At 37.5% G+C, this 25292-nt stretch overlaps 1 protein-coding gene across 8 annotated transcripts in view; it reads right to left on the reverse strand.

Annotated features, from left to right (window-relative positions):
- Positions 1 to 25292, reverse strand: part of Nipped-B (Nipped-B cohesin loading factor) — a 93596-nt gene that overhangs the window by 38684 nt on the left and 29620 nt on the right. For 5 of the 8 annotated variants that reach the window (XR_011031958.1, XM_068286302.1, XM_068286222.1 and 2 more), the window contains 10 exons: positions 23681 to 24367; positions 23386 to 23614; positions 2162 to 2480; positions 1878 to 2106; positions 1630 to 1824; positions 1471 to 1563; positions 899 to 1392; positions 693 to 841; positions 350 to 637; positions 55 to 290 (listed from right to left, as the gene is read on the reverse strand). Coding sequence is in view for 7 of the 8 variants with exons in the window: in XM_068286302.1 (XP_068142403.1) it covers positions 55 to 290; positions 350 to 637; positions 693 to 841; positions 899 to 1392; positions 1471 to 1563; positions 1630 to 1824; positions 1878 to 2106; positions 2162 to 2480; positions 23386 to 23614; positions 23681 to 24367 (2919 nt within the window). In the remaining variant the exon portion in view is untranslated. Of the gene's footprint in view, positions 1 to 54; positions 291 to 349; positions 638 to 692; positions 842 to 898; positions 1393 to 1470; positions 1564 to 1629; positions 1825 to 1877; positions 2107 to 2161; positions 2481 to 6128; positions 6197 to 23007; positions 23055 to 23385; positions 23615 to 23680; positions 24368 to 25292 lie in introns of those variants that run through there. The other 3 variants (XM_068286420.1, XM_068286506.1, XM_068286588.1) reach the window with 3 other exon arrangements.

Below are 25292 nucleotides of genomic sequence, written 5' to 3' on the forward strand. Positions count from 1 at the left end.
AATTTTTCGATTATCAAGCTACATATTTATAATTAAAGTGTATACAATACGTACCTCAATCTTGGAATCGGTACTCAAACATATTAAGAATGGTACCATTCTAACAGGATGTACTAAACCTTGACGCAACACGATTTGAACTACCTTAACAGCCCATAGCCGCACTGAGTCATCACGATTAAGAAAACATTCAAGTATCTCTTCGAGGTAGAGTTGAATTATGCAACTTGCCATGCCAGACGAAACATCGTTCATTTCTTTTAGGTCTTCATGCTTCGATTGTTTTTCCCCTAGAAATATAATCCAGAAATTTATACACTGAAGGATAGATGCAAATTATCACACTAACATTCTTTCTCCTTATTATGCATAAACATTTCTGACTCTGTTAAATAAATCCAAATATTACGCATACAGATTATCTTTATCGCGGCATTATTTGTAGTTGAGCTCAACAAGTCACAGTAAAACTTTTTTAACTCGCTTCTTTTAAGATAATCGTCATTCATAACACAGAAAGACCCAAGAGAAATAAGGGACTGTTTTCGAATTTCCTGATTTGAACAACCACAAAAAAACATTAAACACTCAAAGACGTCATCACATATCGATAAGGGAAGTCCAGCATTAGTTTCACCTGATGGTTGGAGATTCTTAATAAAAGTTCAAAATCGATATTTTTGTTTATTCACCTAAAGCGATTGGCGTTTTGAAGTCAAAGTACCGCATCAGAATGCCAATTGTGAAAAGACTTCTTCGAAAACTTGGAGTGTATATGTTATCAACACTGTAATTGTTTAGGATCACTTGATTTCGAGACACATCCAGAATTTTGTAAAACCTGTAGGGAAACAAGTAAGTTTTAAAAATAATTCAACACTAGCTGGCTGGATCATACTTTTGAAAACAATCACGAATTAACTTAAAGTTTTTTGTAATCTTATTAACAACGGCGCCCAAACAGGAAACACAACTAGTTACTTCGGCTTGATTCCGAGATACCACCAGTAACATTAAATGTTCTTCTAAGGACGCTAAAAATGACTCGCTGGCATTGTTAACCAATGGTACAACTTTTTCCAAAATATCCGCTACTGCGCATATGAATTTCGCAGCAGTTCCTGAATGGCACTTTATGTTTAAATAGGGCTCTATGGTTATTGCGTGTCGTACTAAAAGTTGTGGTCGTACTTTAGCCAACAAATGAAGAGTTGTTATACATCCGAGCATTCGTACGTTATCTGTGTCCTCCAACTCAATTAGCCGGTCTACAAGGCCATCTGCCAATTGTTGGCACGCTAACACAATTTCAGCAGGGGGCTCTGTATTTTTTTTAATGGGATCTTGCACACTTCCATCTGGTTTTAGCACACTTTCTTTTGGTTTAAAAATCTACATTAAAAGGTAAGACAATTGTTTGTAAAAAGTTATTTTCAATTGATAAGAGACAATCTAAAAAAGTATACAAACACTCATTAAAAGACCCTCCAACCATGTTGTGCCAGTGTCGTGAGCTGTGTTTACTACGTCTATTATTTGATTAATTTTTCGCTGAATTCCAAGCTGATTTGAGATAAATTCCCATAGATAAATCAATTTAACTTGAATATGTATTTTTCTTACACCTACCTTATCATTCTTAATGCACGGTGTAAACCACATTTTCATAAAGACCTCAGTGACAAGTTTTTGAATGCCTTCCTCGTCGTTGACGCGACGTATCATTTTCACACATATTTCAGGAATTTTATCGAAATCTGGATACTCGATACAAATATCACGCAATATTTTTATGACTCTTTTCCTCACAGAAACACCAGTGTCCTAAAATAAATTATCTATAATTGCTTAAAAGGCATGTGGGATTCAAAACTTACCAATATTCGAGTTGACAGCATATCATAATACTGATCAATTAATTCGTGATTGCTAAGTACAAACTTTCCAACTAAATCCACAGCAGCCTCTCGTACGGAAATTGCCGTATCTAAAAATTTTTGATTAACGCCCATTTGCATGTCCTTTCGTTTAAGCACGAACGGATCAACTTCAACTATATTGGCTAAGCATTTCATTGCACGTGTTCGTATAGCTATGGATGGCTCGCTGTTGTTTAAAATATTTATTTATTAAGATAACTGAAAAAGAAACTCATACTTACTTCACGACCAAAATTATCTTTTTTAAGCATCCATCAAACGACTGACTGAATGGTCTTTTAGTGGCTAAATATTGTGCAATTAGCTGTGCGTTATTATAATCTATGTAAGTCTTTATTTGGTGTGATGTGTGGCTATTTTCTCCTGAAGCTGAATATGGTTTAACTTTACTTATTAAATATTGCTTTCGCTCTTCTAAAACACCAAAAATTTCCAAATTGAGTTCGAAGTCAATAACAGAGGATCGATTCCCAATCTTATCAACGTCTTCAGCAACATTTTCATCAGAAAATTCCGAATCCGACGTTTCCGAAAATTCACCTAAAAAAAAAACGTTAGTGTTACTGACTAATATTATGTGCCTACAGAACTTCTAAAAAAAAAAAACTATAGTGCCAGGGCTAACTTCGGCCGTGTCAAAGCTTGTATACCCTTGCAAGTTTTTTGCTACTCTTTCCATACCTAACATATTTAAAGTGGAAAATCGTTTTATCTAAAAAGTATAATGTTTGCGAAAGAACGTCCTACAATCTTAGCATGACAAATAACGAAATTACTGATCAAAGTCACAATTCAATTTCATTAATTGTTTCTATGGGGGCTTTTTGATATAGTTATCCGGTATTGATCAAACAGCGCAGTCATTAATAGCTATGTCAAATTGAGATATATAAATTTTTATGACACTTACGTATAAAGTAAAAAAGTTATTTACAAAAGTCACTGTTTTCGACCGATCTTTTCTATGGGAGCTATGTGATATAGTCATCCGATCTTGATCAAATTTGGCACAGTCTTTTATTCAATATTCAATTTTACGAAAATAACTAAGAAAATAAAAAGTTGTTGAGAAACGTCACTGCTCGTGACTTTGCCGTTTGTGTAGGAGCCATATGATATAGTGGTCCTATCCAGCGGAATCCGAGATATGCAAACTGTGCAATATATAAAAGCCTACATGTAAAATTCTACATATTTAGCTCTTACGGACTAGGAGGAGTTTCCGTTGATCCAGACGGACGGACACGGCTGTATGAACTCGTCTCGTCGTGATGACCAAGAATATATATACTGTATATGGCCGGAGATGCTTCCTTCTACGCGTTGCACACTTCTGACCAAAATTAATATACCCTTTTTGCAAGGGTATAATTACAATGCACATCATTTACTTCTTTCACTAAGGTTTATGTCAGAAATTTATGTAAATAACATTATCTTTAGAGTACTCAATGTTAAGGGGAGGGTATAGTATAAAAAAATTTTTTTTTTTTTTTTTTGAATGCACAACATCTTAAGAATAGTGTGTTGAAATTTTAGATCGATCCAAGTAAAACATCTGAAGTTATGGGCAGTTGAACGCAGGTCGGCCGACCGTTTTGTACTAGATTTTTGGGTGTCCCAAACTTTAAAGCGTTCTCCTATAATTTGCTATTTTCAAAGTTGGTGAACACGATCCTGCAAAATCTACTGAACAAATTGTTTTGAAATTTAGCTCAGTACTTCTTCACTAAATTCTTCAGGCAACGCTGTCAAGTTTTTTTTTAATATTTATTATTTTTACTACAACAAATAACTCGGTTCTTTGGGCGAAATTCGGGGTTTTTAAGTGCCTGTAACAATCGAAAAAAATTTTAAAAAAATAAAAACTCGACAGCGTTACCTGGGGATTTTTGTCCTTTAACTAATGCATTTTGATTTTTTCATTTCCGATGATTTTGTGACCAGTTATGATGTTCATCGCAAACCACTTTTTTTCGAGGTCCCGCCGGAGATTGCCTATATCTCATTAAATTTTCAATTGAATCATTAATCGTTAAGATATTAAAGAGAAAAGAAAACTGCTGCACGCTTTAAAACTAAATAAAATAGTTGTCTGTGTACTGCAACCGGCTTGGGACCTCGTTGATGACGAAATGGAAATCTATGTTCACCGAGGAAATAGTGGTACCGTTAGTGATGGCTCCACACAGAGGAGATCGACACACGTCTGCCTTGCTTACTCTGCAGCGCCTTCTTTATACTACAACGATAACGACGCGCACTGAAACGCAGCAGCAGCTAAAGGCATACGCATTTGGAAAGCGAACCGAGTGTTTTAGATCAGACAATGGCCTAGACCATAAATGCCATTATTGGGGCAAGCTCGGGAATAAAATAGAGAAGTGCCGTAAGCGAAAATCAGATGCCAATAAAAAACCAAGGGCAAATCCTTCTTTTGGAAAAACTACAGCTGGTCGACCAAGTGTTAATTGCTCCAGGTGTGGTAATTTTGGCCACATCGTACGAAGGGTTCAACTACGTCCATTGGCAACGAAGATAAGCGTGTGGATGTTTGTGCTCTACCGGTGATATAAAAATAATAAAAATATTTTTAATGACTTCTCAGGTAGCTTCATATATGAAATGCGAAATACGCTTAGTACTACGGTGCATTAAAGATTCGTTTATTAAACAAAAAAATATTAGAAAGGCGTCCATATAAACTAAGTAAAGGCAAAAAGCAAACTGTAAGAATTAAAATACAACAGATGATAGAATCACATATAATTTGTCTAAGCAGTTCTCGCTAAGCAGTATTCGCAAGTCCAATAATGTTAGTAAAGAAAAAGTACATATTGTACCTATATTTCCTATCAAATTGCTAAGCTACGTTGTGGAAGATACATTTCTAGTTAATAGCCACTGGATTTGATCAAGTCCCTAATGAGGTTGAATCCATTGAAGGCCAATATGAATTCTTTGCTGTTGTTTGTTTTCCAGCGAGCAATTGTAAGAGCACTATTAGAGCTGGCATACTCATATGCTGTCATCTACATTTATGATGTACTGATTGTTGCTGAAGCAAAAGAGGCAGCTAATAAAAGAAAAACAATTATTTTGAAAATTGTGAGTGTGAAGATCCACGTCCCAGAGTGCGGACACGATGAGTGACCGAAATAAATTGGGATATAACATTATAGAAAACAAACCATTTTTTGTGAAGATATGAATAATCTATTATTTTAAATACTGTACATACATATATGTTTCGTTCCGTGGCAGCGCATCTGCTGAACATGATTCTAAAAGCTAAAAAACATCCTTTTTTTCGGGAAAAATTTTTTTTACCCTTGCAAAGAGGATTTTAGTTTTGGTCAGAAGTGTGCATCGTATTGAAGGAAGCATCTCCGACCATATAAAGTATATATATTCTTGATCAGCACGACGAGACAAGCGACTGTGCCAAATTTGATAAAGATCGGGTGACTATATGATATAGCTCCGATAGAAACGATCGATGGAAAACAGTAACTTTGATCAATAACTTCGTTATTTGATATGCTAAGAGTGTAGGCCGTTCTTTCTCAAACATTGTGCTTTTTAGATAAAACGTTTATCCGCTTTGACGGCTACAGGTAAGAAATGAGGAACAAAAACTTGCAAGGGTATACAAACTTTGACGAGGTCGAAGCTGCAACCTTCATGTTTTATTTTTATCTGGGTTTTTGGACTAATTGTTAATTAAAAAAATATTAAAAATTAAAACGCTTTGTTCTGACGTGCTTATATATGTACGTGTAAATTTTCGTGAAAAATTTGAAAACGACTTGGAAAATGCATTTTGTCAGAAAAACAACTTAAGTTTCTTACTCGAACAGCTTTATTGAAGACCAATAAGGTGAAGATCTATATCTTTGCCTGTACACAACATTCTTCAAGTGCTAAAAATTTAAAAAAAAAAAAAAAATTTCAATAGCTTTCCACCCCATCTGACCCTCTGCAAGGGTGTAAAACGGGAATTGCACAAGCTCGTCAGTGAATATATTAATATTTTTTAGAATTTTAATGTAACTTTTAAGGTGACGTGTTGAAAATGTAAATACTTTCATACATACATATGCACACGCAAAAGTCACATGTGTATGTATAAATCTGAATTCGATACTGAAAACGGGACTTTCACGAAAATGCTCTGTTTCAACTTTGTCGCTTGTGTGAGCGTCAGTATACATTTGCGAAGTTAGTTAAGTTCCGACTGCGAGTGCGTGTGGTTCCTTAAAATAAATTATTATTTCCAGTTAGTGTTAAATACTACTAAGAATAACAATTAAATAGTATAATTTTTTCATAAATACTTTGAGAAAAAGGTGGGTTGAAAAAGAGTTTTAATTCAAAAATCTCGTTAGACAATTTCAACCAACTTCACAGAAAACATGTTAAATAACATATTTAACACACACCCCAAGTTTCATTAAAATCGGACTACTATTTTCGCCAAGTTTGCCGATTTCTGAAAACGGGGAGGGCGGAGGTATTCAACAATGGCATTCCCATTTCGTCCTCATGGAAGTCCTACCGTTTTAAGTCATAAAGTTTTAATTCATGCTCCGGACATAATATATATAATATTACTTAACAGCGTTTTTTCGGACCAACAATGTAGGAACCCCCCCCTTAATATCTTTCTTTTTGGACTCCGAAGCTTCTTCTGACAATTCTCCTATTTAAACTAGAGCATATTTAATTATGTTCGGAGCATGAATTAAAACTTTATGGATAGACGGTGGAAGTAGTAACAGGTATACAAAGTCTTTTGCGGTGTCAAGTGGATATTTTTAAAATTTTATACATTAGTTTTATACCCAGAAGCCATGTTCTGCAGAAGTTTTGAACACCTGATCGAAACCTTTTCATCCAACTCCGTTATTTCAGCAAACAATTTGGTATTGCTAAAAAAATCACTTGCTGAATTTCCATTGTTTGAAGTTCCACAATCTCCCCACTTCGACTTGTCAACTATTAAACCTATTTTTAAATGGAAGTCTGCTTGAACTTGAATCTTTCTTGGCAAAAGAGCAAAAAATATTTCAAACAACGAATAATATGTTTTCGGAAGTGGCACACTGTTGCTAAGTGCAACGCAAAAGTGTCGTGTATGCAACAATTCGCATCATACGTTGCTGCACATATACACAGTCAACAGTGGTCGACAGTTACCACCACCTTGACAAGACGACCGACCTTTCACCTCACATGTTATACATGTGACGGCTCCGAGGAACGTGATTTTTGAGCTTTGCTCGAGAGCTCGAGCTCAAGCTGTGCCAAAACATTCTGCTGATAATATGAAAATTTTACCGTCTGGTCGTTTTCAGGTGAAGCTGCCGTTTTAATCGAGCCCCAATGCATTAGGGCTTTCATTTCAAGTTGCTAAATTATGTCGCTCGAAAAAGATTGTCGAAAAATGTCAAATTAAGAAACATGTACTTAGTATTAATGGATGAATATCTTTCATTCGGATATACATACATGTCAGAAACCGACAGTAAAATTTCCAATCATCCACACACTACTTCATTCCGCTGGCGTCAAGAAAATTGATTATCAAGTCATGGTAAATAAATATTTTTCAAAAACTAAAGAAATACAGTTAGTTTAATTTTGTTAACATATCTAAAAAAAAAATTCAGCTTAATTAAATGGTTATATTATAATTCGTAAATTAGATATGTAGTTCTGGTGTCTCTTCTGCTGCCATTGAGCAAAATAAATTCTCATACTATGATCAAGCTTCGAATGGAAAAATTTCAATTTTAGCAAAATGCGAGAAAGAAAACCTAAAAAAAATTGGATCACGATTCTATTTTATTTACATTTCGTCACAAAGCTCGGGAACGAACGGATTTAGAGGCTAGATGTCTATCCAACATTTGTAGCACTTTCAATTCTTTGATGAAGAAAGTTTGTAGAAAAAAGGATTATTTTAGAAGTTAGAAGCTAATGAAAAAAACCATTTTCGAAAAAATGGCAACTTTGATGAAAAACTTCAGCAACAAATTTTGTATGAAACCATCGTGATAACTTAAAAAACTAATGATGCAGTTCGATTCGCAGCACCCGAAATAGGGTTAAATCATCGAATTTTGCCATGTCTTTTTTTTTTTTGAAAAAAACTATCACATTGTTATTGAAGGAAAAATCTTAAAGCAAGAGTTGTGGCTCAAGGGACTTGAGTGGGACTAATCAATTCCAATTAATTTGGAGACAGCAAGGAATGAATTAAAAGCATCTATATTGAATGTCAAGAAAATGAATATTCTACGATTCGTCCAAACAGAAACTCAATTAACGATAGAGATTCATGGATTTGCCGATGCCTCAATGAGAGCATTTGGTTGTCGTATCTCAGTGGAATCAAAACAGCGAAAGCTAAAGTAGCGCCCCTCAAGACAAAAACATTGCCTTGACTTGAGCTGTGTGCCGCTTACTTTTTCGCAGATCACCTAATCAGTAATATCTTAAAGGTACGAATTAAGCGTACAATCCTTTGGTCGGATTCGAAAATAACTACATTGGATACAGTCACATCCTTAAACGTTGGCTATGTGTTCCGTTTCATCCGTAGATGTAATAACGCGTTTGATGGTGTGATTCCATCACCATCAGAGCGAAAAGATTAAAATATTGCAAAATAAAGAATTTCGAGAAGATATTAAAAGAGCTTAAATGAGCACCCTGCGTGAATAGCTGTGGGTTATTCACGGTCTAGAAGTCTGCCGTCAGACAGTGAGGTCTTGTGTCTTATGTTTCCAAGTCTTCTGACATTAATAATAGGAAATTGGCCGGCAGACAGAGTTAAACAACCCCGGCCGAGCATTTGCGGCGTAGATTTTGGTTACCCAGTAAATATAGCATTGAAATTCTATAAGCTTATATTGCACTCTTCGTTTGCTTTTCTTCTAAAGCGGTTCATTTGGAATTAGTGTCTGATTTAAGTACTAAATTAGTACTACTAACACATTTCTGATGGCTTTAGAAAGGTTTATCAGCCGGAGACGACATCGGTCGGAGCAGGAAGCTGCTGGATCTTCGTCGCAAGATCGAAGGCGAAGTGGACGCAGTTCAGGAATTTGCATCAAGAAGCGGATGCGAATTTGCGTTCATACCGCCAAGAGCGCCTCACTTCGGGGGTTTATGGGAGTCAGGTGTCAAATCTGCAAAGCCCCTACTCCTACAGACGTTAGGCAAAGCCAACAAAGGCGAAAGAGCCGGTGCTTATGGCAGTCGAGGCCACGTTAAACTCCAGGCCACTCGGGGCAATGAGCCAGGACCCGAACACTACTGCACTCAGTCTCAGCGGCTGCTTGAGGCGCTGAAGTTCTGTCTCGTCACTCAATCGGGCGTTCTGCTATGGTCCCGGGAGTATCTGCTAGGGCTTCAAACGCGATGACGGCTTGAGTGGTATCCACAAGCGTCGGGCCAGACGGCGCAAAGACATAAGAAGCGTCTAACTTTAAGGGAGCGATTCACAAGTTGGCACCCTTGCCAATTTTTCGAATACTTTATAACCCCCAAAAAGGGCAGGTGTCAGCGCAGTTAAGCGCTATGTGTATTGTTAGTTTTTTGCGAGCCGAATGCATGCTAGTCCTAAGAAGCGAATTCCGCTTCGCCTCGTTATTATCGTGAAACTTAATATTAATGAGTTTATTACGCCTATAAACTACTGTGCCAAATTTAATCAAAATCGGGTGACTACATCATATACATAGCTCCCATAGAAACTATCGGTCGAAAACAGTGACTTGCGATTGCTTTCAAATTAAACATTTGTTAGTTTAATATATCTGTTTATGACTGTGCCAAATTTGATCAAGATCGGGCGACTATATCTTATGGCTCCCATAAGAACTATCGGTCTAAATCAGTGACTTTTGTAAATAACTTCGTTACTTTTAACGCGATAGTTTAGTCTGTTAATGACTGTACCGAATTTGATAAAGATCGGGTGACAATATTTCCTATGACTGTAGGCGATTCTTTCGCAAACAAAAGATAAAACGTTCTTCCACATTGATGGCTAATAGGTAAGGAAAGAGTTACCAAAAAAGTTGCAAGGGTATACAAACTTTGGCGCGGTCGAAGTTAGCCCCGGCCCTCTGGTTTTTATTTTGTAGTCTGGTTGTTATTTCTCTTAAACCCGTTTTATTTTTTTGTCCGATGTTAGAATTAATATTTCGTAATTTTTCTTTGGAAAATTTCTCGTTCTTCCCACTGTATCTAGTATTGTACGATCTATTGCATTTATGTTGTTAATTGGCTTGTGCTCTTTTATCTTTAAAGACAACGCTGTCCGCGCTATTTTTTGTTTCTTTTGTTGTTGAGTGTCTGCACCAATTCCTCTTCGTATGACATACAGTTTAACACCACTTAGTACCGATATCAGCAATATCTAACACTTGTCCATTACATTGTAACCTGACTTGATGACTTAACTTTTTTGCTACTCTATTTTTAAGCTTAATTGCCAAATTTAGAGCGAGTTAAATAATTGTAGTGAAGTATCTTTCTATGCATGAAAATAAAAAAAAAAAAACAAAATAATTTTATTAGTCTAGGGTACTGTTGTTTACTTGAACAAAAAAAAATTTTTTCCTTTCCTTACCTATGGTCTTCAAAGTGGAAAAACGTTTTAAAGGGTTTCTTTAAAGTCTATATTTGCGAAACGGCTTACATACGAAAAAACGAAGTTATTAATCAGAGTCACTGTTTTTCGCAGATTCTTCCTATGGGAGCTATAAGATATAGTCGCCCGATCTTTATCAAATTTGGCACAGTCATTAACAGACACATAAAACTTGAAAGCAATCGCGTAGAAAGTAACGAAGTTATTGACAAAATTTACTGTTTTTGACCGATCGTTCCTATGAGAGCGTCCGTCGTATTTGGTCACCTCAATATAAGTCACCATATCGTGATCAAACTTAGCACAGTTATAAACAAATATATTAAATTGGGAAATATACATTTTTATGAGAATTGCGTCAAAAGTAACGAAGTTATTGACAAAAGTCAGTGTTTTCCACCGATGGTTCCTATGGAAGCTATATGATATAGGCATCCGTCTTGATCAAAATGGCACAATTGTTTAAAGATGTAATAAACTCACCAATTTTGAATTTCAGCTCAGCTCAGAAAATAAAAAAAGTAAGTAAGTCGACTCGTCGACTTGGGTGTACCATACACCAGGTGAAACCAAATTTTTTAAATTTCGAAAACCAAATGTATGTCTATTGTTTTTACATGCTTCATACTATGTGCTATCTCGCTCACTCTACAAACACACGAGCACTGTAGCGCCGCCACTAGCCAACGGCCAATTCTGGCCTTGTGGACCGCTTAGTAAAATACGTTCGTAAAATTAGTCCGATTTCAATAAAATTTGGTAGTTTGGTAGAAATAGATAAGAATAATTAGCTGTAGATTTTTATAAAAATGGGAAGTCATTTGGTGAAATAGCCAAACAATTAAATCTGGCTAAATCGTCCGTTCAAGGAATAATAAAAATTTTTAAGAAAAATGGCAATATTGACAATAAAGTCGCAAATAGAGGCCGAAAATCAGCAATATCAGATCGTGATAAAAGAGCCCTAGCCACAATTGTAAAAGCTGATCGTCTCCAAAATTTAAGAAATTTGGCATCAGAATGGTCTGAGAAAATCGGGAAAAGCGTTAAGCGTGAGTGGACTCGCCTGCAGTTGCGTAATATTGGATACAAGTTCTATAAGTATGTATAGGGATTATCTATGCTTTAAACTTAATATCTTAAATTACTCTTATGCCAAGGAAAAACCATTGCTTACGCTTCGCCAAAAGAAGAAGCGTTTACAATGGTGTAGGAAACGGATGAGTTGGACTCAAAGGCGATGGAATTCCATCATATTTAGCGATGAAGCTAAATTTGATGTGAGTGTCCCAGCGAGCGTAATGGTCTGGGGTTGTATGTCTGCCAAAGGCGTAGGCCAATTGCTTTTTATTGATGGGATGGTCAACTCAGAAAAATACATCACCATTTTAGAAGAAAGTCTGCTGCCATCAATACCAAAACTGGGTGACTGTGGTGAATACCCCTTTCAATAAGATGGAGCATCATCTCATACTGCCAAAAAAACTAAAGCATAGTTGCAGAATAAGGAAATTGGAGTTTTAGATTCGCCATCAAATAGTCCGGACCTAAGCCCAATCGAAAATATATGGGGGATAATAAAAATAAATCTAAAAAATGAGCCGAAAAGAACCCTCTCTGATTTAAAAACAAAATAGCAGGAGATGTGGGACTCTATCTCAACCGAATAATGCCAGAATTTATTAAAATCTATACCAAAGCGTTGTAAATGTGTTGTAAAGGCAAAAGGCGATGTTACCCAATATTAATTCTTAAAAAATCATATTGTATGTACATATTTCAAGCACCGTACGAATTAATACTGGTCAATTGTTTTTTATCAGTTCAGCAGAGCATTTAATGAAATTATTGTTATCATTGTTGTTATTGAAGTACAACAAACATTTTATGTTATATAATAGAGAATAAAATGATCTCTCAGAAAAAAGTGGTTTGCACGTGCTATCTTCTATAGTATTGAAAATATTGTCAGTTAAACATTGCATGTGGTTAAAAATGCTTGCCGTACGAATTAATAATGGTCGGGGCTCGTAGGTGAAAAAATTGGAGTTCATAGAGATACCTCTATGAAATTTACATGTATAATAGTATTGGATATATTGTCTGGACGTTGACGCGTAAAATGCGAAGTACGTTCAAGTGGCCCATACGACACCAGGACATAGCCTGTTTCGCGCGAGCCCAAGCAGAGCGCTGTCCAACTCCCGCCCGACCGACCGTGGGGCGCAGCCGCATATCGGACGGCACGATCGCGTGGACAAATACAAATAAAACGGACAAACAATTAAAAATATGATTAACTACAGCTAATTACGAGCTAAATGTGCTAAAATAGAAGTTTTCACAAGGGAAAGAGAGGCTTCTGATCTGATTACGGGATACAGAAGATTGTAATCAGAACATAGGACTCGAAAAGGTTCATGCAAAAGAATAGTTAGAGCTACAGTGTTTTAAGGATAGAGGAATAAAATTTCTAGTAGGTCTACGGGGTACAGATAGGTTTAACTGGTTCAATAGCTCAGGAGAGTCTATTTCACCTATTAAAAGTTTATGAATAAAGATAGCACCAAGCATTACTCTACGATTAATTAAAGAAGGAAGATTGATTAAAAGAAGCCTACTGGAGTATGATGGCAAATTGACATTGCGATCCCAATTTAGACCGCGAAGAGCAAAAAGCAGAAATTGCTTTTGAACAGATTCAATTTTACTTTGGTGCATCTCATATTGAGGTGACCATATGCAAGATCCATACTCTAAGATAGGACGGATTAAAGAAGTATACAGAATTTTGGTTGTGTACGGATCGTCAAACTCTTTTGACCATCGTTTCACAAACCCAAGAACATTCATAGCTTTACTAACTGTAGCAGAAATATGAGGATTAAAAGTTAATTTATGGTCCATAAGAACACCTAAGTCATTGATAATATCTAACCGCTCTAAGGCAGTGTCGTTAAGATAATAAGTTGCTAAGTATGGAGTGCATCTATAAAAAGACATAACTTTACATTTAGAGCCGTTAAGGTTTAATAGGTTTGTTTCACACCAACTCTGAAGATCATTAAGATCCGATTGAAGTAGGCAAGAAGACGATATTCCTTTAAAACTGAAATAAAGCTTGACATCATCCGCGTACATAAGCACCCGAGAATGTGACACTACCAATGGAAGATCATTTATAAAGAGAGTGAATAGCAATGGACCCAAATGACTACCCTGAGGTACTCCAGAGGTCACTTGGATGGTCTTAGAAAATTAAGACTTAAAGAGGACCTTTTGTGTACGCTTAGAAAGATATTGGAGAATCCAATCTAGCAAAAGGCTGGGGATGCCAAGTGCGTTTAATTTATATAAAAGCAGAGTATGATTAACAGAGTCAAAGGCCTTGCTGAAGTCAGTATAAATGACGTCAGTTTGTACGGCAGTCTTGAACCCTTTGATTGAGTGAGATGTAAATTCTAATAGGTTAGTAGTTGTCGATCCATGTTGGGATGACGAAATGATTGAGCTACAAAAATGCTGCAATTGAGATGTTATTATTTTCTCAAATGCTTTGGGTATGGCAGACAATTTAGAAATACCCCTATAATTGGAGGGTTCGGTCTACTTCCCTTTTTATGAAGAGGAATAATATATGATTCCTTCCAGATAGGCGGGAAGGCGGAAGATGTGACGGACAGTGTAAACAACTTAAGTATTGGCTTACATAGAGCCTTCGCGCAAAACCTTAATACGCAGCCTGGTATTCCATCAGGGCCAGGTGCATATATTGGTTTGACGGAACTAAGCACGTTAAGAACCGAACTTTCATCAAACACAGGGTCTAAAATGCAATTAGACAATTGCAAGTGATGAGGGTAAGGAGGATTTGCTTGATAAATCGAAGAGCAATAAGTTGTTTTGAAAAAATCAGCAAACATGTCGGCAATAGCCTGATCATTGTCAGCTTTATTGTTTTCGAAAGACAAGTGAGACGGGTGCACCGATGTCTTACGTTTAACATTTACAAATTTATAAAATTGCTTAGGATCGCGAGAAAACCTGAGTTTACATCGCTGAAGATAATCCTTATAGCAATGTGAATTCAGCACCATAAAATTTGATCGAGCAACTACGTATAGGGAAAAATCCGATGCTTTACCGGATTTTTTAAATCTTTTATAACCTCTCGATTTTAAGTTCTTCAAGTTACATAACTTACGTGAGAACCAAGGAGGTCTATCAGACCACCCTAGAGTCACACGCGGGACACAAACATCAAAGAACGACTCAAGAGTTTTATAGAAGACCGAAATGGCAGAGTCCATATCCGTCCATATCCAAGTATACAGATATGTCCAATCATAAGTTAACAAAAGTTTTTTAAGTTTAGTAAAGTTTGTCTTGCGAAAGCATCGGGTTGGAGGCATCGAGTTATTATGTCGAGACATAACACCAAAAAGGAAGGTCAATGGTTATATCCAGAGTTGGATGAAAGTTGTCTTCGAGGATAACTAAGGGATCAGTCCTGGAAATATCGCAGTTGGAAGAATCCAACACAAATACCAGATCTAGTGATCTGTTACGACTATTCCGGACAGGATTTATTGAGTTAGGGACAACTCAAGCAGACCATCTATGAAACAATGTGACAGGGAGGGCAACAGTAATAAAGAATCAAATGAGAGGGTCCAGGCAATCTCAGATAAATTAAAATATCCCAGAACAACGAGCAAGTCTTTGTCAGAGAGATATGAGGATATAAGTTGAATAGCTTCCAAATGGTGAGTGTATACTGCCAAGTCGGACTGTGGTGGAATATACGAACAAGTAATATAGGCAGAAAAAGAATTAAACGAAATTTTAACACAAACAAATTCAATCTCCTGATTGGAGGACTGGACAATTTGAGACGAGAACGCCGAGTCAACAGCGATCAAAACGCCACCATTACGGATAGTCCGATCATGTCTATATATTAAATATTTTAAGGGGAAAATTGAAGCATCGGCAATATCGGGCTTCAGCCAAGTCTCAGTAAAGGCAAGAATATGAAAGTCAAAGGCTATACTATATACAAAGAGTCTAGACAGTTTAGTCTTTAGTCCCCGTACGTTCTGATAGGCCAGAGTTAGGGACGAAATTAGTTTTTTGGCTCCCCAACAGGTGCAGACGAGCCGGAAGGAACGTTATTCACAGAGGCAGGTAGCAAACTAATCGGAGGCCGATTCTTCTTTTTATTGTATACTCTTTTACAACAAGGTGTTCCGGCCAAAAATCTTTATGACATATTTGGCCAAAAATAATTTAACTGCCGTGTACAGACGTGTTTTTCAATGCACTCCGCAAAAATTGAGTGTAAAAAAAAAGACCGCGTTTGCAAAAATTTGTGTAAGGCTCTCAGTCGCCTCAGAGACGCCTATTTACAATCATATTGCTATTAGATTGCTCTAATAGCAATAAATACTAAGTTGCAACAACAAAGTGCGTAATTTTTACAAAAGCCAGCCTGAATGCTAACGTAAGCAATAACACCGAAAGTGCCAGCCACTCAGCAATCAAAAGCAACTTACGTGGAGAGAGCAGTGTGCTTCTCCATCAATAACGATAACTGTGTCACCGATTGCACCGACCAGCACCGTCAGCTCGTTGACAGCAACTACTGCAACGTCTGCCGAAGTATTGATCTGCCTCAAGCCGTCAACGACAAGTCGCCCTGAGTCAGCCACAATAGTAAACCCAACGTCTTCTGTCCAAACTGGAATGGAATATATTAAAATAACTAAGCGGAAGCTAAGCCCGCAAAAGAAAATAAGTGGCAATACGCCGAAAATAACCAAACCAAATGAACAAGTAGCACCCCTTAGCGGGAATCGTTTTAAAATTCTTGCCGATCAGCAAGATGATCAAGCCGGCGCTGTAGATAAAGTCAAATCGGCTAGACCACCACCTTTATACATCCGAGGAGCCAACTGCAGCGCCCTGATATCGAAGCTAGTAGAAACAGTAGGGGCAAATAACTTTGTTGTAACCCCTCTCAATAGGGGTAACATAAAAGAAATTAAATGTCAAACCCAAACTGAGGACAATTTCCGCATCATCGAAAAGTACCTCCGTAATGCTAACATCAACTTCTATACCTACCAACTAAAAAGCAGTAAAGGGCTCCAGGTTGTGTTGAAGGGGATTGAGCCATCGGTCCCTACTCAAGAAATAGCAGACGCGTTGGTCGAAAAAGGGTTTGCGGTCAAATCCGTTGTCAACATCATAAACAAAGTCGCACAGCCGCTCTTTAAAATCGAGCTCCAACCCGATGCAAAGCGGTCGAAGCCAAATGAAGTGCACCCAATCTACAACCTACAGCTCCTATTGAACAGAAGAATCACCGTAGAGGAGCCCCATAAGAGACACCAACCACCGCAATGTAAAAACTGACAGGAATACAACCACACCTCTAACAACTGCAATCTCAGGTCAGTGTGTGTTGGCTGTGGCGAACATCATAAAGATGGCATTTGCACCAAGGACAGAAACAATGTCGCACTAAGACTATGCAGTAACTGTGAAGGGAACCAACACCGACTACAGAGGATGTCCTGTCTTCAAGGATCTTAAATCTCACCTAAACGGGCGCAAACCCCCAACTGGACCAAAAGTCACCGTCAACCCCTCTAAAACTACACCGGAGGTATTCTTCGCCAAGGCTGTTAGGTCATCTAACATGCCTACTACATACAGTCCTAGTGTATCCTTCGCTAGTGTGCTCCGAACTGGACAGACGGAGCCCGCAAAAGAGACCCCGTCACTCCACCATCTACAGAATCCGCAACCTAGCGCACCAGAGCTTGGCCAGCAAACTCCAAGTGGCTTAGAGGCCCTATTGATCTCACTCAATCAAAACATGACCACTTTTATGACGTTCATGCAAAACTGTCATCAAAACCTGCTTATCCAGAAGCTTATCGAGAATAAATAATGGCTTCCCTACGTCTATGTATTTGGAATGCTAACGGCATCTCCAAGCACAAAAATGAACTGCAACTATTCCTAGACTCAAGTGAAATCGACGTTTTGCTGATTTCGGAAACACATTTAACATCAAAAAATAATTTTCAAATACCAAAATATACCTTCTATGCAACAAACCATCCAGACGGAAAAGCTCATGGCGGGACTGGTATCCTAATCAAAAACCGTATAAAACACTCGTTCCTCAACAGATTTGAAACACAGCACCTACAAGCAACTGCTATAACCGTCCAAACCAGCTGCGGCAACACTACATTGATTGCCCTGTACTGCCCACCACGCTTCTCAATCTCTGAAAAGGAATTTACCGATTTCTTTAACACACTCGGAGATCGCTTCATTGCAGCAGGGGACTATAACGTCAAACATACGCACTGGGGATCTCGCCTGGTAAATCCTAAAGGCAAGCAGTTGTACAACACAATAGTCAACCCTCTCAATAAGATGGATTGCGTATCACCGGGTAGGCCTACTTATTGTCCCACAGATCCACAGAAAATGCCTGACTTGATTGATTTCGCAGTAGGATTCGCAAGAGGATTCCACGTAATCGGATCACTGTGGATACACTGCTAGATTTAACTTCCGATCACTCTCCAGTGCTATTCACACTATTAACAAGACCTCAAGTACTTGATCGCCCATATAGGCTTACAAACAACAAAACAAATTGGCTTAAATTTAAAATGTACATGAGTGCCCATATTGACTGTTCGCCGAAACTGGATGCTGCAGAGGACATTGATATGTGCGTCTCTGCACTTGAGTCTATGATGGCAGCTGCAGCAAGAGTATCTACTCCACCTGCCTCTTCTTACACTAAACCTGTTGACAGGCCTACGAACCGGCGGATAGAACAATTAGTAACGGAAAAACGACGTCTAAGAAGAGAATGGCAGATTACTCGCTCACCAGCAGCAAAACTTCGCCTAAGGCATGCTAATCGCAACCTCTCCAAGGCGTTAAGACAAGAGGAAAGCTGGGCTCAAAGAAAATACATAGAAAAGCTCAGCCCAACCAGCACTAAACATCCTCTGTGGAAAGCCCACCCAACTTTAAGCGCTCTTACAGAGACAATTTCACCGATAAGGAGTCCAACCGGTGGATGGGCCCGCAGCCAAATCCATCATCAAACTCATCTGTACTTCCCCCTTTGAGCACACTAACGGATAGTGAGTACTCGGAACTCCAATCGGACGAGATCACTGCAGTTATTAAAAACCACATACAGCCAAAAAAAGCCCCTGGCCATGACCTAATCACACCGAAAATGATCCTGGAACTCCCTATCATTGCCATACAATACATCTGCAAACTGTTCAACGCTATAATAGGAATTGGCTACTTCCCAAGAACATGGAAAAGGTCCACAATCATCATGATTCCTAAAGTGGGAAAGGACAAAACCCAGCCATCATCCTATAGGCCAATTAGTTTGCGGCCATGTCTTTCGAAGCTTTTTGAAAAGGTCCTGCAGATCCGACTAAACTCATTTCTGGCATCGGAGAACACAATCCCTTCACACCAGTTCGGCTTCCGCGAAAAACATGGTACAATTGAACAAGTCAATCGCATAACATCCGAAATACGAACAGCATTCGAACTAAAAGAATACTGTGCGGCTGTCTTTCTCGACGTTGCCCAGGCTTTCGATAGAGTTTGGCTGGAGGGTCTGATGTTCAAAATCCGGCAAAAACTGCCACAGTACACCCACAAACTCATGGAATCTTATCTTTACAATAGGCAATTCGCTGTAAAATGTAATGGCTCCGTCTCGGCTGATTTTGAAATCAAAGCTGGTGTACCGCAAGGCAGTGTACTCGGCCCATTGCTCTACCTACTGTACACTGCAGACTTACCAACGAGTTTAGGACTTACAACGTCCACTTTTGCCGATGACACGGCAATCCTCAGCAGATCCAAATGCCCAATACAAGCCTCTGCAAATTTAGAGGAACACCTCAAGGTGGTAGAGGAATGGCTAGCAACCTGGCGTATCTGGGTCAACGAGCAGAAATGCAAACATGTTACATTTACGCTTAACAGAAGAAACTGTCCAGCTCTAATGCTAAACAACGTTCCAGTTCCTCAAGCCGTGGATGTCACGTACCTTGGCATCCACCTAGACAGAAGACTAACTTGGCGCAAGCACATCGAAGCAAAAAAGTCACAGCTTAAACTGAAAGCGAGTAGCCTACATTGGATCATCAATGCTCGGTCCCCTCTACGTCTGGAATATAAAGTCCTCCTATACAACTCCGTACTGAAACCCATCTGGACTTACGGAGCCGTACTATGGGGGAAGGCAAGTACCAGCAATGTCGATATTATACAAAGAGCGCAGTCGAAAATCTTAAGATCAAGGTAGTCAACAACTAAAGTATTCTGCGAAACTGGATGCACACCCAAATGTTCTTGCCAATTCCCTTACGCGAACTAATAATAGAACTCGTCTTAAAAGAAATGACAGACCAACCCAATAACAAGTGATTCGGGCCGCCTCCAATATCCCCAGGATTTATCTTAAGTACTAGATTAAGAAAAATATCTCAAACTTGTTGTTAGGCTCTAATTTAAGAGTAGATTCAACAAATATATATCAAAAGTTAAAAAAAAAAAAAAAAATATATTTGGCCAAAAAGATCTGGGGAGACACCTATTTTAAAGGACGAAATGTCCCGAGTATATGAAAAACGGAACTTTTCCACAGCAATGTTTGGTGCTTGAACTTTGCCCTGGATGTAGGCTATGACTTCTTCAGAAGTAGTATTGGGATCCAGCCTCGAAATAAAAATTTGGTTTTTGGGTGGAACTACAACAAGGGAACTAGGAATACTAGGCACAGCACTAGCGGCTACAAGACGCAGCAGCAGCTGAAGCAGCCAGCACTTTACTAGCTCCTCTTGTAACTACTTTATTGGCAATATTCCTCAACACGGATGTTTGCCCGGACGGTTCGGAAACTACAACCGATATCGTGTTAGTAGGTGGGATACTGTCTCCAGGGGAAATGGGAAGAGACTCCACACCTACCAAAGCCGGACTCCTAAACGATATCAGCTGCTGTACATTTGGTGACATAGGGTCAACTGGTAGAGACGAATGTGCCGACGGACTGAGGGACGTGCCCTGAAACCTGGCCCTCTTTCGCGTCGGAGATTCAATCAAAAGTTTAGAACTTCTGAATTGAACCTCCATCGCCAAAAGCTCCTCTTGGAGCTTATGAACGCCAGCTGACAGGGTTTTAAATGCTTCCCCAGTCCGTTTCATAAAACTTCGCATATCGAGCTCCAAACCACGACACGAATCACAGGCCCATTTAAGGCCGCCACCCTGTGCAATACTATCCCGCACCTTGACTGTGTAACCAGCACATTTAAAGTGCATTACATTGTCACACAGCCAACAGTAAAGAAAGTCTTCACTGGTCTTGCTGGGATTATTGCAATTATACTTGCAACAGACAGACATTATTAAATAATTGATTTATACAAAAACAAATTATAAATCTATATGTAAATAAAAAGAAAAATGTATTTGTATATACATATGTTAAGAGAGACGTATACAAACTAAGGCAAAAGCTAACTGCAATTTGCAAATTAGAAAGAGAAAACAAAAAGAGAGAATATTTGTACTTATCTGTATTAAAACACACAACAACAAAAACTTGTCACAAGCGCGAAGTAAACGGCCGCGAGCGCGATCAATAGAGAAAACAAAAGAATAGAGAGCACCAACACCACACAAACAAAAGCAAACTATGAACTGTAAATTGAGAGCGCGGGTGGGAGCAAAAAAATAGAACGAAATCAAAAACTAAGCAGCGCATCAACAAAATTATATTTGCGTTTGTTAAAGTTTTGATTATAAATTTATATAAATGTTTGTAAATTTAACGCAAACTTCGCGATGAGTATAGCGATTTATTAAGAATTAGTAAGGCAATGAATTTAAATTGAATATTATAAATTAGCTTCACGAAAGAATGAAAGACAAAAATTAAGCGAGAGCGCAAAAAAAACACGACCGACTTCGATGAGTGACAATATGTATGTATATATTATGTATATATACATATAAAATTTCAGATACCTCAGAATTTGAATCTGTTCGGATAAATAGAACACAAGTTACAGTCAATATAAATCGGATCTGCACCCAGCTCTGCCGGTAGCACGCAACGCTACATAAATTTTATGTGTATGCGTGCGTTGCTTTGCTTAGGGAATGAGGAAAGAAGAAAAAAATAGTAGTGAAAAGAGCAATAATGTTTTGTTTATGTATTGCTGAATTGAGTTGCAGAAAAAGAATTTTGAACATGCCAAAGTTAGATTATTTGATACTTTTTTATATTTTTTGCTCCACACGCCTTTGCATCCTGTCGTTTTCAAAATTTTCAATAATCTCCTGCTTCAACATAGATAAATTTTTGTCGTTGCATTTGTTCTGCATCTTTACTTTAAACATTAACTGCAACAGGGTTTTTTTTGTTGAGCATTTTACATGCGAGTTTATGGTTCTTTTTAGGCTTGAGCCAAGACTTTATATCATTTTGACGAATATTCAGCCGACAACTTGCAAATCATCGATAGATATTAAATGCAATGATTTGTTTAAATTTGTTCTCGACATGTGGAATGCAGAAATGCTGTTGAAGGATATGTATTGTTTTCAGTTCTGTGGCTTAAACTGTGGAGGTGGACGTTTTCTAACAAAACTAAGATAAACCGCACACCATTAATTTAGACCCAACTTTCGGTTTGAAGCCAATCGAAAATCTGGATTTTGTATGGAAATTTTTGGTCCTTTGGGCGAGGCTTTTTTACAACACAAGTTTTTACTAAATTACTTTTTTTCTTAAACTAAAAAAAAAAATGGATTAAATTTCCCGTGGAATGGCATATTCTTAATTAAAATCGGATAAAAATTAAATCGTGTTTTGCCTAACTTAATGCTTGAAGCGGTCCAATCTTCTCATCAAAAAAAAAAATCGAAATTTGGGTTTAGATTTCAAGTAAAACAAATAAGTACTTTATATGGTTGCTTCCTTCTATGCATTGCACACTTCTGACCAAAATTAATGTACCCATTTTGCAAGGATATAACAATTCGTAAAAGCGAAGAAGTTTGTATACTTTTGCATGTTTTTTCTTACTTTTTCCATACCTATAGCCGTCAAAGTGGAAAAACAATTTATCTACAAGCAAATAACGATGTTATTGATTAAAGTCACTGTTTTCCACCGATCGTTCCTATGCGAGCTGTATGATATAGTCATCCGATCTTAATCAAATTTGACAAAGTCGTTTATAGGTGAAATAAAAATTTACATGACTAAATGGACTCAGCTGCTAATCAAGAATACATATACTTTATGGGATCGGAAACGTGTGCTTCTGTGCGTTACAAACATCTGACCAATTTAATAATACCGTCTGCAAGAGTAAAATAATCGAATTAAAACATTAAAAAACGTTATTTAGTTGTTTAAAACAAAAACACATTTAATTGTGATGAAAAAAAAAATTAAAACCGTCATTGAAATTTTACGGAAAAAACATGCTCGGAAGTATTTTCTGACTTTGACCTTGAATATTACAGCACCACGGACACCCAGCACTCTTGGCAATCATTAATTTTTAAGCCTAAGAATTTTAACACTTCATCTCACAGAGGTTAAAAATTTCTTAAACGCCAAGTTTCATCCCAATAGCTTTTAAGTTTAAAAAAAAAATATTTTCCAAACCATGCGTTGTGTTTACTTACCAGATTTTCTTTTATTTTGCGGCTTTGTTTTTCTGGATGCAAAGGCTTTCGCACCATCTTTAATTCGACGTCGTTGATATATTACATCACGATACCATTGAGCCAAATAAAAGTGTCGAGCATAGTCCCAAATTAAATTTTCCTCTTGGGCATTTACAGCGAGAAAATCAAGGAGGACCTTTTGTAGAAACTCAGTTCGTTTTTCCTCAGGATGCATTTCGATTTTCATCTGATTTGTACAAGAAAAAGAATATTGTATAGCTTAAAAAAAAAAAATATTAAACTTGATACATACATTAGTAATAGGCACATCTCCTTCTTTCTCCTGCTCAACTTTAATTGATTCAATCATTGAATCAATTATGTTTACCTTACATCGGGATTCAACAATATCTTTACGCAGTCGAGCTGCAACGATTCCTAAATAATCCAATGACACTAAGCGAATGCTTTGTTCTATGCTCTTGTCAGATACATATCGAACTAGCATTGTTCCTAGCAATGATAATAACAATTCAGATGCTGGCCACTCTGGCTTATTAACTGTAGCCAACAAATCAAGAATGAAATTTTCGAAAAGCGGACGGAAATCAGTTTCGTTAGACCGTGATTTACATTTGTTTAAAAAAGTCGTCAAAAAATTGCCACCGATGCTAACTGCAACATCATATTTTTTCAGCACAAGTATATCCTGATAGGGTTCAATCATTTTCGTAGCACCACTAGGAAGATCATCGTTAATATCATCTATATGAAATGTTTTGGAGTTCCCTTTGCCATTGCCACATAGTGAATCAGGCAAAATGGTTGCACATTGAATTAATTGAAGCACCAGCGCGGTAACCATTTGAATGTTTCCTCCATTATTTGTGAGCTTATATGGACGAAGATTTTTTTTTGAAGAAGGCAATCGGTCAATCGATGATAATATATCTCCCAAAATACTATTTCTTATTTTGTCGTATCTTTCCTTGCGAAATATCTGAAAAAGAATATTTACTACATTAGTTGCATATTTGCTAAACCTTATTATTAAAACAGATTGTAATTGTAGTTTTTTATGTTATCACGATGGTTTCATGCAACATTCTTTGCGGAAGTTTTTCATCATTTGCCATTTTTTCGAAAAGGTGTCTTTTTTTCGCTTGCTTCTAATACTTCTACTTTTAAAATATTCATTTTTTTACAAACTTTCTTTAACACAGTTTTTTATAATTAAAAGGACTACAAATGTTGGAAAGACATCTAGCCAATAAATCCGTCCGTACTCGAGTTTTGGACCAAAATGTCAAAAAAATCAAACCTTAACCCATTTTTTTTTAATTTTTGTTCTCGCTTTTTGCTAATATTGAATATTCTATTAAAAGCTTGTTTATAATGAGAATTTATTTTGCTTAATGGCAGCAGAAGAGTGACAAGACCTATCTAATTTAGGATTTTTTTTTAGTTATGCTAACAATATAAAACAAAACACAATATTCGAGTTTGTATTATATCACACAAAACACTATAGTCTGTGTGTGTATGCATGTACTCTGTTGATGACGAATGACGTAGTACACAGCAGGCAGCGCTGCCGGCTGAGCTGGGAGCAGAGCCGATTTATACTGCCTGTAACTTCTATTTATCCTAACAGATTAAAATTTAGGGATCTGAGATTTTATATCCAATATTATTACATAAGTAAATTCCATAGCGATGCTCCAACTGCTTCACCTACTTTTCATATATAATTATATGATAAAATGGTCCCATCCTAGAGATTTTTATTCTTTATCAGATCCAGGTGATAAAAAGCAAAAAACCGATAGCTTTTAAAATGGCTGAGTAACACGGATACGCACCGACGGACGGACAGACGGAAATGGCTATATCGACTATCGAGTATATATACTTTATGGGGTCGA

Source organism: Drosophila tropicalis, unplaced genomic scaffold, assembly GCF_018151085.1.
Source record: "Drosophila tropicalis isolate 14030-0801.00 unplaced genomic scaffold, ASM1815108v1 contig_1002, whole genome shotgun sequence".
Taxonomy (NCBI): Eukaryota; Metazoa; Arthropoda; class Insecta; order Diptera; family Drosophilidae; genus Drosophila; species Drosophila tropicalis.